General features: G+C 39.0%; 1 protein-coding gene across 1 annotated transcript; it reads right to left on the reverse strand.

Annotated features, from left to right (window-relative positions):
- Window positions 1-508: 508 nt before the first annotated feature.
- Window positions 509-15,300, reverse strand: LOC122028828 (disease resistance protein RPM1-like). The gene is made up of 3 exons (XM_042587758.1): window positions 15,081-15,300; window positions 14,840-14,985; window positions 509-3,944 (listed from the first exon to the last, which is right to left on the reverse strand). The coding sequence occupies exon 3, from the start codon at window positions 3,623-3,625 to the stop codon at window positions 866-868; it is 2,760 nt and encodes a 919-aa protein (XP_042443692.1). The 5' UTR covers window positions 3,626-3,944; window positions 14,840-14,985; window positions 15,081-15,300; the 3' UTR covers window positions 509-865.
- Between the last annotated feature and the right edge of the window lie 310 nt (window positions 15,301-15,610).

Genomic DNA, 15,610 nt, shown 5'->3' on the forward strand with positions numbered 1-15,610 from the left:
TAATGTAATGTAATCTTGATTACAAAAGGTAGTGAAGTTTTGTAATCTGGATTACAAAGTAAATACTATATAATCCGATTACATTACGAGGTCATTATTAAACCAAAATTTGAATGTCGAATATACCCCTAGTCAGCTGACCGTCCGTCGACCGCGGCCCGCCCGCCGCCGCCGCCGCCGATCGTCGGTCGCCGATCGCCTCCGCCACCGCCCGTTGATCGACGGCCACTACAACCGCCGTAGCCGTTGGTCGCCGGCAGTCGCCGCCGCCGTCGGCGGTCGCCAGCTGCCGCCGCCGCCGTCCGGTCGTCACCGTTCACCGGACGCAAGCTCCGACAGAGGTGTGGCGGGCGTCGGTAGAAATGGTAGGATATTTTTATCATTTCATAATAATATGAATTACATTCCTTATAAAAAATAATGGATACCAAACAAAAGAATGTAATCACCCTTATAATCAAATATTACATACATTATATTACCAAACGTAGTAATGTAACCAAGATTATATTACATTACATTACATTATAAATTTGATTATATTACAAGCTCGATTATATTACACCCAACTAAACATAGCCTTAGTTCATAACCATACCAAGGGCAGAATATTTACAGCACGCTTCACACTTAATCACATTGTTCTAAAGCAGAATCGGAAAAGAAAAAGGTAAATACTACATTAAATTATTAGACACAAGCTACATAAAAGTTGTACCTGGAACAGACAAAATGCTCCTGAATTTTAAGCACACAAGTAATCAACCAATTTCCATTCTTCCACCTTTGACTAGTGAAAAATAGGCTTGATTTACGCTGTGAAGGTAAGAAATTCTGGTGGTAAGGAATTCTGAAACTACAAATGCTACTTGAGTCTGTCTTCAACCCAAATTCCATCTCTCCCCAACCAGTTCTTGATGATCGGTATATGTTTCAACCTGTTCGAATCCTCCTCAGTTTCACCCCCATTCTGTAGCTTAGTCACCAGCTCTATTGGCATGCCTTCAACTTCCAATTTCTGCAACCTAGTGAGGTGTTCCAACCCAACTGGAATTGTCTTCAACTGACTGCACCTTACGAGAGTCATCTCATGAAGGCATTCAAGAGCATTCTCTTCTATTTCAATGCAATTGAGGTGGCTCATATCACACAACCCCAGTGACCTGAGCCGACAGAAACACTGTGCATGAAACTGCAGTTTGCTTCCATTATATGCTTGCATGAGAAAGAGTGAAACCAGATTAGGCAATGCAGTGAGCTGTGGTAATGGATCTTCCTTGAGCCTGGACATCTTTAAGACCAAATGAGTAAGATTTTCAAGTGTGCTAAACCAGGGAGGAAGCATCCTTTTGTCCAGGTTACCATACAGGCTTAGCTTCCGCAGCTGTGGTGGTGGTTTCATATCACTTAATAGTAATGTGTCATCTTTGTGTCTTGCCATCACTAACAAGCGAGCGAGGCGATCCATCTTTGAGAGTGATGATGAGAGGACAAAGCTGTGTTGGGTTGTAACTCCTCGAACGTCTAAACTTCTTATCTGTGTGAGCTTTGCGAGCTGAAGCACCATTTTACCATTTGCAACCACAGCTTTCAGTGTCTGTAACCCCTTCAGATTGCCTACACCACCAGGAACTTCAACTCCACCTCCAAGAATTGTGTATTTGGAAGTTTGCCGATGGAACTTCTTCACCATCAGATGACGCAGATTACCCAGTTTTTTTATCCCACTAGGTAACTCCTCTATGTTTGTATATATTGCATCCAAGGTTTCGAGCTTCTGAAGGTCTCCTAAGGAATTTGGCAGTCTTTTAACATTGGTTTTGCGTATGCTCAAATATTGCAAGTTGGCAAGGTGGCCTATCGCATTCGGCAAGGCTTCAACTGGGGCAGCATGAAGATCCAAGACACTAAGCAGCCTACATTTCAAGAGCACTGAAATGGGAACCGGTGTAAAAGTGTGGAAAGATCGAAGTGAGGATATCTCCATGCTTTGGTTCACAGTGGCACCTTGATAATCTTTAATGATAGAAAGTCTTCGAACCCGATCGCTTACATCTTTAAATTCACCTTCTAAAACATCAACAAAATGCTCTTCTCTTGATTTTTCGATGATAAGCTCTCTGACAAGATCATGAACTCGGCAGAACCGAACACGTCCGAGTTCATTTCTATCAGTGACTTGGAGCAAGCTTCTTCCCACCAACTGGTTGAGGTAGTCCTCAGCCACATCTTCCATCGACATTCCTCCTCTTTCCTTCACAAATCCTTCTGCCACCCATAGCCTAATGAGCCTGTTTCTTGCAATGGGATAGTCCTCTGGAAACAAGCTGCAATGCATGAGGCAGTTCTTGAGATGGTGTGGAAGGTTTGTGATGCTGAGGCTCAAAATTCTGGGCACCTTTTGGAGTTCTTGGTTGTCCTCATTAGTCGACCATGCCAAGCTATCATGTATTCTCTTCCATGTCAATTCCTCCCTTTCTTTGTGAGACAGAAGATTAGCAATCGCTGCAATAGCAAGAGGAAGGCCATCACACTCGTCCACCATTTTTCTAGCCCATTGTATCAGATTCTGTGGACAAGTATTTCCCACCTCTGTCGGAAATGCCTTCTTACAGAAGAGATCCCATGCCATGGCATCTGGTAGAGGGTTTACTCTCACAATCCTTTCATCACCTGCTAATGAACTCACATCCTGCACCCTTGTGGTAATAACAACTCTACTTCGGCAATTATTAGCAAATAAAGCATAGCTAATATCAGTCCAGACATCTGCTTGCCAAACATCATCTAAGATGATCAAGTACCTTCTGTGAGCCAGATGCAAACGGAGATTTTCCACCAAAGTTTTGTAATCCATTGAATCAAAATCAAGAGTGATCACTTCCTTCCTCTCACGGTGCAGTTCCTTCAGGATCTTCTTGAGGAGATCATCGACAGTATTGCTTTTAGACACAGAGATCCATGCACAACAGCTGAAATGGCTAATGACCATTTGATTCATGTAAACTCTTGCCACAAGTGTGGTCTTGCCAACACCACCCATCCCGAGAACAGATATTATGGTGCGTTGGGGCTCTTCATCTATTAATAATCTGATGAGCTTGTACTTGATTTCCTCAATCCCCACGAGATCATCTTCCTCAACAGAGAGTGCTGATTCAGCTAAATGGCAGATTAGATCATTCTCTTCGGGTGAGCTGGAGAACCTCTCTGGAACTCTAATGCCATATGAATCTTTCATCCTTACAAGCTTCCAAAGGCTGGCTTCTCTTTCCTCTAATTTCTTACCTAATTCGTGCAAAGATTTGGCCTTGACATCATTGTTGATACGGGTAATAAAGCCAGCCCATGTTCCACTGGTCATTAAAAAGATGTATTCATCGACAATGCCCTTGATATCATAGGCCACATCTTGAATCAGCTTTGCCCAAGCATCCACTAGTTCGTTTTCGCCTGTATATGTTCTTGTATGCTTCAGGAACGCCTTTGTAAGCTCTAGCACCCTCCTTATGTTGTTCATTTTCATGTGAATATTCTGCACAGGCCTATCAAGGAAACTATGAGATACAGAGGCCACAGCTGTAATGATCTTCTCAATCAAGCAAGCGATGACAGCCTCTGCCATCTTTGCTCAATTTTGTGCTATCGTAGAAGGACAAGAAGAAACTGACTCTTTCAATTTGAGTTCATTCACGATAGGATTATTTTCAGGAAATTCCTGTTTGTCCTGGAGAAATCTGTTTGACTTGTACAACTTGGAACCATGGTATATATGCCACTCATTCTCTACATGGTGGGGCATAAACTGAAAGATTGAACCAGACTTTCTGTGATTTGGAACAAACAGCTCTGCTACTTCGAATTGACAAGCTTCAAATGTCAGGATCATTTACCACATGCTGCTATCACCCTATGGCCTCTCGAACATGTTCTTTTTGCCCATTCTGTTACCAGAAACAATGTCAAACACATTTCTAGTTCCAACTTTGAATGAAAAAGTTTAGCTATTGTATGTTATAGAATTAATGAAAGAAATATTGTATTGCACGAAAGGAGAATTATAAGTATTTATAAACTCAACATAAAAATTTTATGATTCTATCCGAAACATAAGTATACTACTTAATATGCTTGACTAGGCCTTATCTTATAATAGATAGATATCTATGTCCAACTGCTTCGATAAATCACATGTAGGGATGTAAATGAGTCAAGCCGTTCATGAGCTATTCGAAGCTCGATTCGATAAAAGCTCGTTTGAGCTCGTTTAATGAGGTTCGTTAAGATAAACAAACCAAGCTCAAGCTTCACAATATCCAGCTCGTTAGCTCGTGAACATGTTCGTTAAGCTCATAAATCAACTTTTAAATAAAAAAATAATAGTTTTAATATTGAATTTATAATTTTTACACTCTACTTATGAAAAACATAGACAAATATATTAAATTTATTTATTAGAATAAAATTATAAATTTTAACCAGAATATTATAATTTTTTTTAAAATATATAATTTAGTTTTTAATGAATATTTAAATTTATAATTTATATTTATTAAGCTTGTTTAGGCTCGATAAAAGCTCGAATAAGCTCGTGAGCCATGAATATATTCGTTAAATAAAACTCGAGCTCGACTCGATTATAAACGAGCCAAACTCAAACATCCAAGAGTTTGGCTCGGCTCGGCTCGATTACACCCCTAATCGCATGTAGGCTAAATATAAAAACATAAAGAATTAATAAACCACGCAACGAATGATTGGTTTGACCTTCATCAGAAGATGGAGTAAGTAAATTATAAATCCCTTTGTCTTTAGATCGGTGCACACAACCATTAGAGAGTGGGTGGAGAGAGAGAGAAAGCATGAAGAGAGTACTAGGGATTAATCTCTAGTGACTTCTCCTTGTTAAGTTAATTTCATAAGAAGATTATATAAGCCTAATAATTGTATATTAATATGGTTCGGACCTCAATTTAGGACTCTTGTTGGCTGAGTACTAGAGCAATACTGATTTCAAATGGGGCCAATTAGAACGTGTTTAGGCAGTCAAGATGAACATGTTAGAGTGTTCACTAGAGGCAAATTGGGTTAGTTGTCTTGTCTCAGGTGGACTTGGCCTGGCAAAGGTGCAGTTACTTTTCCAAGGTGGATGTTTATCTTTCGTCAAAATCTTACTTGCTCGAAATGGCCCTTTTGATATGAGGGATGTTCAAGGTGTCTCACTTTGCTTCAACATAGAAGGGGAACGAGAGTTGTTAGTCCCTCCTGTGTTTTTAATGTTGAAAAACATGTTTAAGTAAATGGATTGTGTTTAACAAGTTACTTTAGTGTCTTGCACATAAAGTTGATGGATGTTTGCCCTGGATGAGAAATTTCAATAATTGACAATTATTTATGTTTAGGTTAATACATTGCATTTAGCTTGAGTTACAAGTTTGTAGGATAAGAGACCTCCAAGAAGGTTGAGGACCGGATTCTTAGCAAGAAGAAGTCCTTGCAGGTCAGAAGACCGATTGCAAGACAAGAGAAGTCCAAGAAGGTCAAGGTCGGATTATTGGCAAGAAGAAGTCCATGCAGGTCAGAAGATCAAATAGAAGGAAGGAGAAGTCCAAGAAGACCGAGGACTGGATTCTTGGCAAAAGGTGGGAACCCGAGCACAGTCCAGCGAAGACCCGGAGATGAGGACCCATGCAGAGATTAGATGCAATGGTAGATGAAGACCCGGAGATGAGGAAGCTCTAGACGCAAAGTTCAAGGAACAGGAGGTTCACCTAGCATGAGGTAATTGGTTTCAATTCCGTGGTGATTGCCACAATCAATTAGTGTAAACTAGAAATTCCGAGTTTTAGCCAAATGGTGTATCAATCGATTGACAGACTTTCTTCTCGAGGAAAGAAGGCTACCGAATCAATTGGCAAATCGATTAAGATTACCAATCGATTAAGATTACCAATCATTGGAAATTCTCATCAATCAATTAGGATTCAAAATGGAATAATCTCATCCGCTGATCTAGAGTCAGTGACCGTTCAACTATCAATAATCGATTGGGGGTTTTTGCTAATCGATTGATGATGACCAAAAAGTAGAGAAACGACCCGATTATGATGTGTTTAAAAAGGAAAATTAGGGAACGAGAGAAAAACACTGTTCCATTGCGCTCTTTCCGATAAACTTCGATCTCAAGCTCTCATCTGCATCATCTTTAATCAATCAAGAGGAGGAGAATGTTTCCAAACTTGTAATCTATTTATTTTTTCTCTCTTGCTGCTATTTCCATTTGGGAGTGATACAGTGAATAAGGAAGGACCCCTAAGTGGGGTCCACGGGTCAACAAGACGGTGTGGGAGACAGTAAAAAATCCAAGGTAGGTCAAAAAGCCGAATAGCTGGCGCGAGACCTCCTCCTGATCGGCTAAGGCCGATCGGGCATGCCCTCAAGAGCCCCGCTTCCCGGTTCCGCCGGACACTTATGGGACTCTGCTCCCCACCATCTCACAATCGGCTACAGCTGATTGGATAGGCCCTTAAGGGCCCAGCTTCCTGGTTCTGACGGACACTTATGGGGCTCTACTCTTCACCATGTCTCGATCGGCTAAGGCCAATCGAACAGGCCCTCAGGGCCCCGCTTCCCTATTCTGTCGGGCACTTATAGGGTTATGCTCCCATCATCTCCGGATCGGCTAAGGTCGATCGAACAGACCCTCAAGGGCCTAGCTTCTCGACTCTGTCAAACACTTATGGGACTCTGCTCCCCACCATCGCCCAATCGGCTAAGGTCGAACAGGCTTGCTCTCAAGGGCCCAACGCCTCAGTGTGCTAGTTGCCTATAAGGCTCAACTCCCCCTTAGAGTACTATCATAGTTCATTCACTTCCCATGAGAAGCTAGGGTCCCTGTGCATGGCCCATTTTTTAACTAGCAGTGACCCTTGGCCCATGAGCTCATCTCACTATTAATGCAACACGTGGATTTGTTAGAAGATTATATCCTTGCATAGATGCACGTTACTCCCTCATACCTAAGATGGAACTGCCCGATACGGTGGAAGCATGGTGATTAAATAGGTTATCAAGCAGTGATATAATGGCTGATTAAATGCGGAGATTACAGGAGGCCTTATAAAAGGGGTTCTTCGCTGGCGCAGGTACACAAGTCCACCATTTTTCTCTCGCTACACCAGTGTTCTTTTTCTTCTTCTTGATCCTAACTTGATCATCGAAGTAGCTGCGTCAGGGACCCCCTAGCCTACTAACGAGTTTTTCCCTTCCTCCTGTTGATGGTCGCAGGTGTTCCCTAATGCCCCCCTACTGGAGTCTCCTTCCAATCAAATTTCCAGCCAGCTCGTCGATAGTCCATAGCTCACCGCTTCTAAACCGGATCAGGGAGCTTTGTAATCTTGCTATAAAAAGCACCTTCGGTTTTGGTCCGAGAAGGAGAAGTGATAGTGACCAATGTTCTAGTTCTCAATCTTTAAAAAAATTAGATTTCCAATGGTTATTATTCATCATTGGTCAACAAAACACTTTTCTTTTGTCAACCAAACTTTATGGATACCGATCAAAAAGAACTGTTGTACGATGTTTATTCATTAACCATAACTACTGGTGATTGTTGGTTGATCAACCTTAAATTTTGCTCCACCAAAGTTCATGGATAAGCTTGAATTTGAATTTTAACAATTGGAAATCATCTATAAATAGTCTCTAGTGGAGTGTTGCTCAACAAATAACTTGATAGTCTTGTCACGAGTGAAGGGAAGCCTTAGTGCAATGGTAAAGTTATTGTTGTATGACCTAGTGGTCACGAGTTCAAGCCCCGGAAATAACATCTTGCAATGCAGAGTAAGGTTGCATAATACAATAGACCCTTCTCCAAGACCCGCATTAACGGGAGATTCGTGCACCAGACTGCCCTTTTATTATTATTATAGAGTAAACATTCTTTAAAGGGATCTTTGTGCACCCTTAGCTTTTGTTCTTTCTTAACAACTTCTTCTCACCACCATGTTTTTTCTTTTATATTATTTAGGGTGAGATTGGAGCTTTGTAAACTTGTTTCTTTGTACTTTAATTCATACAATTATAAAAGACTTATGTTCGTTTTTTAATATTTTTTCCTGGCTATCATGTTTTTACTTTTATATTATTTAAGGTGGGATTGGAGCTTTGTATATTTCTTGCTTTGTACATTAATTCATATAATTGTAAAAGGAAAATTGAAATATTGAAAGGTTAATTTAGAGGTTGTAATCCTCTAGGTTAATCTAAAGTTTATGATACTTCATTAGATTGATTCAGAGGTAGTAATTCGTTGAGTTTAATTAATAGATCTGAAATCATTAATCTAAAGGTTGTCATCCTCTTAAGGCGAATTGAGAGGAAACATTTAAACAAGTGATCTAGAATTTTTAGATTCATTGAAACGTGTAAGAGGTGGATGGTTATTCTTTGCAGCATCTTCTTGCCCGAAATGGAACTTGTTCAAGGCAAGATAACCCTTTTGATGAGAAACATAAGGGTAGAGGTATTTAGGCGATGCATATGCAAAACACAAATAAAATAGAATAAGATAATCTTTGTGGTTCATCATAATCTTTGGAATAGGCTTCTCCTTATGACACAGAAGCAACAATAGATGGGCTAAATCAATTAGAAGGAAATCACTTGATGATCATACATAGGGTCAATGTAGTGCATTGGCAACATGCAAACGTAGATTCAAGGAGAAGAAGACGGGAAAAAAGGGCAAAACATAGAACAAAAGTTGGTTAAAGAAAAAAAAAAAAGGAAAAAAAATGCTTAAAACAAAGAGGAGATCAAATTCATATATTTCATGTATTGCAAATAGAAGATTCGCAAGGAATCATAGTCATATGAGAAAGAGAATGTGATTGGAGAATGCTTTAAAGGAAGGATAAAAGTCCTTCATCACACATCTAGCAAAGGGAGCTCTAAATTGTTATGCATGGTTACTAGATCTACATAGATCTTAGAGCACATATTAGCCATGGTTCTCCCTAGCACTGGTGCCTTTGTTATTTGTAGATGTTTTTTTTTTCTTTTTACTTTTCTCAATAGTGAATAGGTAACATGATTTAGTATTATCCACACTTTAGTATAACTAGATGCTACTAGGTGTTATAGTTTGTTCTAGTAGTTTTATTTCCAATTGTGAGTTGACTTTACAATGTATTCTAGCTATGGTTCAACATTACCACGTGCCATTTGTTTTTTAGTGCTTTACCAACATTGATTAAGTAGTACCATGGTTTATTAATATCAGGTATCATAATTTAGTGTGATGAAGTGTCATGGTTCGTTGATCACTACTTGTGGTATGTTTTGTTGCATAGTGTTCAACAAATAATGATCAAGTGATGTGGTTTCATATCATCAGGGGCCAAGTATAACCAGTTACCATTGTTTAGTATTACTAGGTATCATGATTTTATTCTAGTGTCTTTTAGAATTCCCATGCTTAAAGATCTGTCCCTGTCTGAATGACCATATGCCACAGTTTAGATCTTCCTTTTACCAGATGCATGGTGAAGTGGGGTTGATCATGGTTCTTTGTGGAATATATGATCAATGCAGAAACTGTGAAGCAATAATAAAGCAGTTCTAAGTTGTGGCTAGTATTTGGTGAGATGTTCCTCCTCTACGAAAGCAATCCTCTCTTGAAAAAAGGATTTGAAGTGGCCTAAAGATTTTACTTATCACTAATTCTATCTAGATAATTAATCTTATCTTAAACTTAGAATTTAAACAAGGTATGCCTTAGATTAGGCTTATCTTTTAATTTTCGTATATAAAATATGACATACACAGTTACAATTGATAAGATTAACAGAGATGGAAGAATATAGAAGGGTCCTATCATGAGACAGATAACACATGGCAAATGCATAATCATACATTTAAATTATTTTATTCCAACTAACTTAAATCAAAATATTAATAGTGTGGTGTTACAATTATACTAGACTTCTACCTTAATAATGATAAACAATTATGTGAAATTCAATCGATGAGGTCATTTCTATACACAAAATTGTGGTAAAAGTCTCAATGCTAGAGATATTTTTACCAATACAAAAATGAAAGAGTAATGGTGATGCCCCTAGTATGATCTCACCACAAGTCAGCAGATCATGCCTATTTGGTACTTCAGGTCGACATACCACTTGCATGTTCAAAGACTTTGGACTAAAGAGTTGACCTCTTGGCTAGGTTGGCACATCAATACCTTTGAGCTCTTTAATCCCAACTCCTCGAGTTCTCTCCTCTGAGCTCCCCGATCTCTCCCGTTTAAGTTTAGTAGGCTACAAATCTTGTCCATATAGCTACTATCGCTCGCACAGTTATTGGCCATGAGCAGGCGTGGTCCACAATCCTCATGTGGTCCCACCATGATCACCATTTTTGGAGTTAAGACTATTAATGGTCAAGGTGCTGACATTAACAAAAATGGACTATAATTAATGATCAACCCAGGATTAATGGTAGAAATGACTCGACAATTTTTCAGAGTTAGTGGTAACAATCTCCGTAGGAAACTCCCCATCCCATACATATAAATACCAAGGTATGTTGATATTTAGGGTCTCTCTCTTTCTCAATTTTACTTTTATACTCTTTGCTCACTGCACATCTAATGACTTAAGCATCAAAGGGATTTTGTCGGAACTCCAACATCCCCTGATGTTTATTCTAGAACGTGCAGGTCAAACCATGCGGGGAAAGTCGGACGACTCTCCCATCTCAACAGCCATCGCCTCACTGGCAAACTTCTGCATCATCATCTCCACATCAACATCCAACTCATTAGTCGATTTCTATAGCAGTTGATATACCTCGGTATATCCATTGGGAACATAAACCATGCGAAAAATACACATTACTCGAGAATGTTCACCTTGTTAGAGTGTATACTAAAAGTCTAGCTTTTTGTATAAACATATAAGAATCACATTGGTCAAATATCTACATTTATGCTAAGTGTAGTTGTTCAATTAATTTATATTGTAGATAACATGGTGTGTGGTGTCACACACAGAAGATCATGTTATCAGTTCTTTATAAATTATAAATAGTTGCTCACGACTAAGATGGATAGGAACAAACCATTGGAATAGTCGTGGTGTAATTTGGTATTAGTTTATCTTGACTATAAAATTACACTAGTATACTCAGAGTGTATTGAGTTGGACCATTTAAGGTAAGTTCTTTTTATACTAACTGAATAAAAAACAAGACCTTTGTTATTATGTAAGTGCGTGCTCTTAATCATGTGGCAAAAGGCGATTCACTCGCCCCCAACGCCCCCGCCAACCCGTCCCTAGGCCAACACGAAGGAGGTAAATCACGGGTGGCTATACTTAATAATGATATAATAACAAGCGCATATACTTAATATTCATTTCTTTAATTTATCAAAGGGTGTGATTTAGTTCGATAAATCAATAGACCCGATAAGTTGGGAAATGGTATTATTTATATGGTATGTTGTTGATTATAGAATGAAATTGTGTCCTAGTAATCTAGGTTGATAATGCCCCCAAGAGGAGCTCATAAGGATTGTCGTGTTAAACCCTGCAGGTGGACTTAGTCTGACATGACAATAAGGTTAGTGGTACTACTCTTGGAGCTAGATATTAATTAAGTGAGTTGTCAGTAACTCATTTAATTAGTAGACATTTGATATCTTAAACACAGGAAGATTAACACAGTCATGATAAGAAGGAGCTCATATAGTAATATGGGATTGGTGCGGTAGTTTAATAATAACTCTTTAGTGAAATGAGTTATTATTGATGAACTCGAGTTAGGTGTTCGGGGCGAACACGGGAAGCTCAAGTTCATCGGGAGATTAAAATCAATTCCTCCTCTCGGTCCCTGTCGTAGTCTCTTATTTATAAAGTATTATACCCACCTATACCCACCTTCTTACCCACCTTAAGGTGGCCGGCCAAGCCTAGCTTGGAGCCCAAGCTAGGGCCGGCCAAACCAAGGTGAGTTGATTTCAAGAAGTGGTCGGCCCTAGCTTAAACCCAAGCTTAGGTGGCTGGCCACAACACAATAAAAGGATTTTAATTTTTAAAATCTTTTCTTATGTGGAAGTCATGGTTTTAAAAGAGAGTTTAAAATTTAAATCATTCCTTTTATAGTTTTCTACAAAGGATTAAGAGAAAGGTTTGATATCTTTCCTTATTTGTAGTTAAAAGGAAGATTTTAATTTTTGATAAAACTTTACTTTTTTGTAACCATCCTCATTATTTTAAAAGAGAGTTTTAAAATTATAAATCTTTCCTTTTATAGCTTTCTACAAAAGATTAAAAGAAAGATTTGATATCTTTCCTTATTTGTAGATTGAAAAGGAAGATTTTAATTTTGAGAAAACTTTCCTTTTAGTAATCATCCACATGTTTTAAAATAAATATTTTAATTTATAAAAGTTTCCTTTTATAACCAACCATGAAGAGAATTTTTTAAAGAGAAATTTTTATTTTAAAATTTCCGGAAACAAATTAGGAAGTTTTAATTTTGTGATTAAAACTTTCCTTGTTTGGAGGGAATAAGGTGGTCGACCATTAGAGGTTTGATAAGGAAATTTTAATTAAATTTTCCTTCTTAAACATTGGCAAGGAATATAAGAAAATTTTATTTATAAAACTTTCCTTATTTGCCAAGACCAAGGAATATAAAAGAGAGGGTAGAAGTGTCTCACCTCATGACATATAATCTAGTATTCCTCTCTTCTATTCCTTGTTGAGGCCGGCCCTCTCTTCCTTCTTTTCTCCTATTTTTCTTTCTTGTGTGGTCGGCGGCATCTTCATCTCAAGGAGCTTGGTGGTGGCCGGATTTTGCTAGAGGAAGAAGGAGAGATAGGAGACTTTGTTTCTTAACATCCCTTGGAGCTTGGTTGGTGGCCGAAGTTCTTCATCTCTAGGAGTTTGCTGATTGGCTGAAACTTGCAAGGAGAAGAAGAAAGTTTGGGTGGATTCTCGTCTCGATAGATCGTCGCCCACACGACGTCCGAGATAAGAAGAGGAATACGGCAGAAGATCGTGAGGTCTATAAGCTATAAAAGATATAACTAGTTATTAGTTTTCGCATCATAACTAGTTCATCCTTTTATTTAGATCTTGAAATACCAAACACAATAGGCTATTGAATCTAGGTAATCGAATTTATGTTTTTCGATTTTGTGTTTCTTTTGTTTTTCGAACTTGTGATTCGATTGTTCTTTTTGGTTAAACCTAGGGTTACTATAAGGAAATTAAATATTAAATTCCGTTGAAAGGCTTTGTCTAGGAAGTGGTGGATGCTCCCATACCCAAGAAGGCCTAGTGTCTTGCCATGTTTAACCTGGAAGCCAATCTCTGAAATTAATATTTAATTAAATTTGTAACATAGGTGGATTTGGATTAATAATGTTAAGCATCGTTTGCGATCCAAGTCTAAACCACTAAGAACAGATAAGCAGAATTTAGAATCAATAATGTTAAGTTATGTTTGCGATTCCAAATTTAATTTCTAAAGAACACAATAGGTTATTAGGAATGGTTCAGGACTTGTACAAAATTTTTGTACAGGGAAACCGGTACGATATTCCCAGTAGCAACCAACACACCTGGTACGTCAACAGTTCTAGGACTTTAGCCGCTCGAGAGCATAGCCTACTCCGGTCAACATCATAAGACTTCAACCACCTAGGAGCAAAACTCGCTCGAGTCAATGCCTCAAGGAGATGGTGCTTCAGCGTATCACAAGACTCAAGTCGCCCAGAAGCATAGCCCGCTCAAGTCGATGTCATAGGACTTCAGCCGCTTCGAAGCATAGGCCGCTTAGTTAATGCCTAGAGGAGATGGTGTGTTAGCATGACATATGACTCCAGTCGTGCACTCACTTTAAGAACATCCTCGAAACAGGTTATATAGGACTTCAACCGTGCACTCACTTTGGGAATATCCCCGATCAAGAACATCCTTGTAACAGGTTACATAGGACTTCAGTCGTGCACTCACTTTGGAAACATCCCCGAAATAGCTTAAGCATAACCCTAGCCATGCACTCACTTTGTGAACATTCCCGACGAGGAACATCCCTATAATAGATTATACTACAAAAGCATCTCCAACAAGGAACATCCTCTAGACAGTGCACTCGGGTCACGAGAACATCCCCGACAGAGAATATCCGTATCAAGTCAAACCAATCCAATCTGAATATCCAACTGTTCCCTACAGTTACAACTCCGACATAAAACTGTCAGCAGCGGCTACTAACAACGATAGATGGGACTCGTGGCAACAATCTAGACGATGCCAGATGTACGACGCCAACGCCATACCTCTGACATCCGATTCGATCCCATGCCCTCAGCAGTCTGTGAGAGAACGTGGCGGCCCACATGGACGGTGAGGTTCAGCAGTATAAAAAGGTGGTTGAAGGTGAGTTTGTTTCTCCACAAGCACACGAGCTCTCATTCATGCTTTTCCATCTTTCCTTCTTCTTCTCAGCCCAGTGTTAACTTGACCATCGAAGGAGTCACACCGGCCACATCGGCACCCGCTGACCCATGTTGACGAGCAAGCACAGGAGCCGTTCAGGTGAAAGGAAAAAACTCTACTGGTTCGAATCCACGAGGAACAGGCAGGCAACATCACCAGCATCAAATGGTTAAAAAAATATATAATGATATATTGTACTTCCAAATACAAAGCTAACACAAGATCACATATTTCATAATAAACTGCTACTTCAAGAAGTCAAGCCAAGAATACTAGCTACGTATTTGGAGGAGATAAGACTGCCAATCTAAAATACTTTACTTTACCTTTGGATTCTAACTTTCCTTCTCAGAAAGAGTCAATCCAACCTTTTTCTTTTGAGTGACACATCCATTCCTATCAACTTTTTCCCTTGTGATGCTCAAAGTAGAAGAAAAACCCTCCGAAGCAGACTCTCAACAACTTTTAGCAACTGACAAAAAGAACAAACAATTCTTTTAAAAACAATAGAAGACAGAAAAGGCAATCTACCTTAGCTGGGATCGGGCTTGAAGCTAAAATGCTCACCTTGGAAGTGGAAAGCCAATTGAAGTCTCCAGTAAATCAGATAAGAAGGAAAGGTAGGAAGAAAAAAGAAGAGCAGCGCAGCCACATATTTGTTGACATCCAGTGGAGATGGTGCCTTGGATTGTTTCCAGGATATTTCCTGCGGAGATTCCTTCTGCCACCATCAGACTTTGAATCTAAGCTCAGATCAGCAAAGGCCACATCGCTGAATCGACCGGAGAACATTCAAAATCTCTCCAAAAGTCGGGGGAAATAAAAGTCGTCGAGTCTCCCTATTTCGTGGTTAGTGAAATCCAATCAGTCGTTGTCGAGTAATTCAATCTTTTCTTAATTTTTATTTGATAAAAAATATTTTAAAATATCTTATTTTAATTAAAATTGCATTGGAAAGTGTTCAACCTTTCTATAGTTTTGATTAAAATTACTAAATTAGTACATTGAAATTGTTTAGAAAATTATTTCACATTTTAGTAGTTTGATTAAAATTATTCTTATTTAGTCATAAATTTGAATAAAACTATTAAAATAGT

Source organism: Zingiber officinale, chromosome 10B (genome assembly GCF_018446385.1).
Source record: "Zingiber officinale cultivar Zhangliang chromosome 10B, Zo_v1.1, whole genome shotgun sequence".
NCBI lineage: Eukaryota > Viridiplantae > Streptophyta > Magnoliopsida > Zingiberales > Zingiberaceae > Zingiber > Zingiber officinale.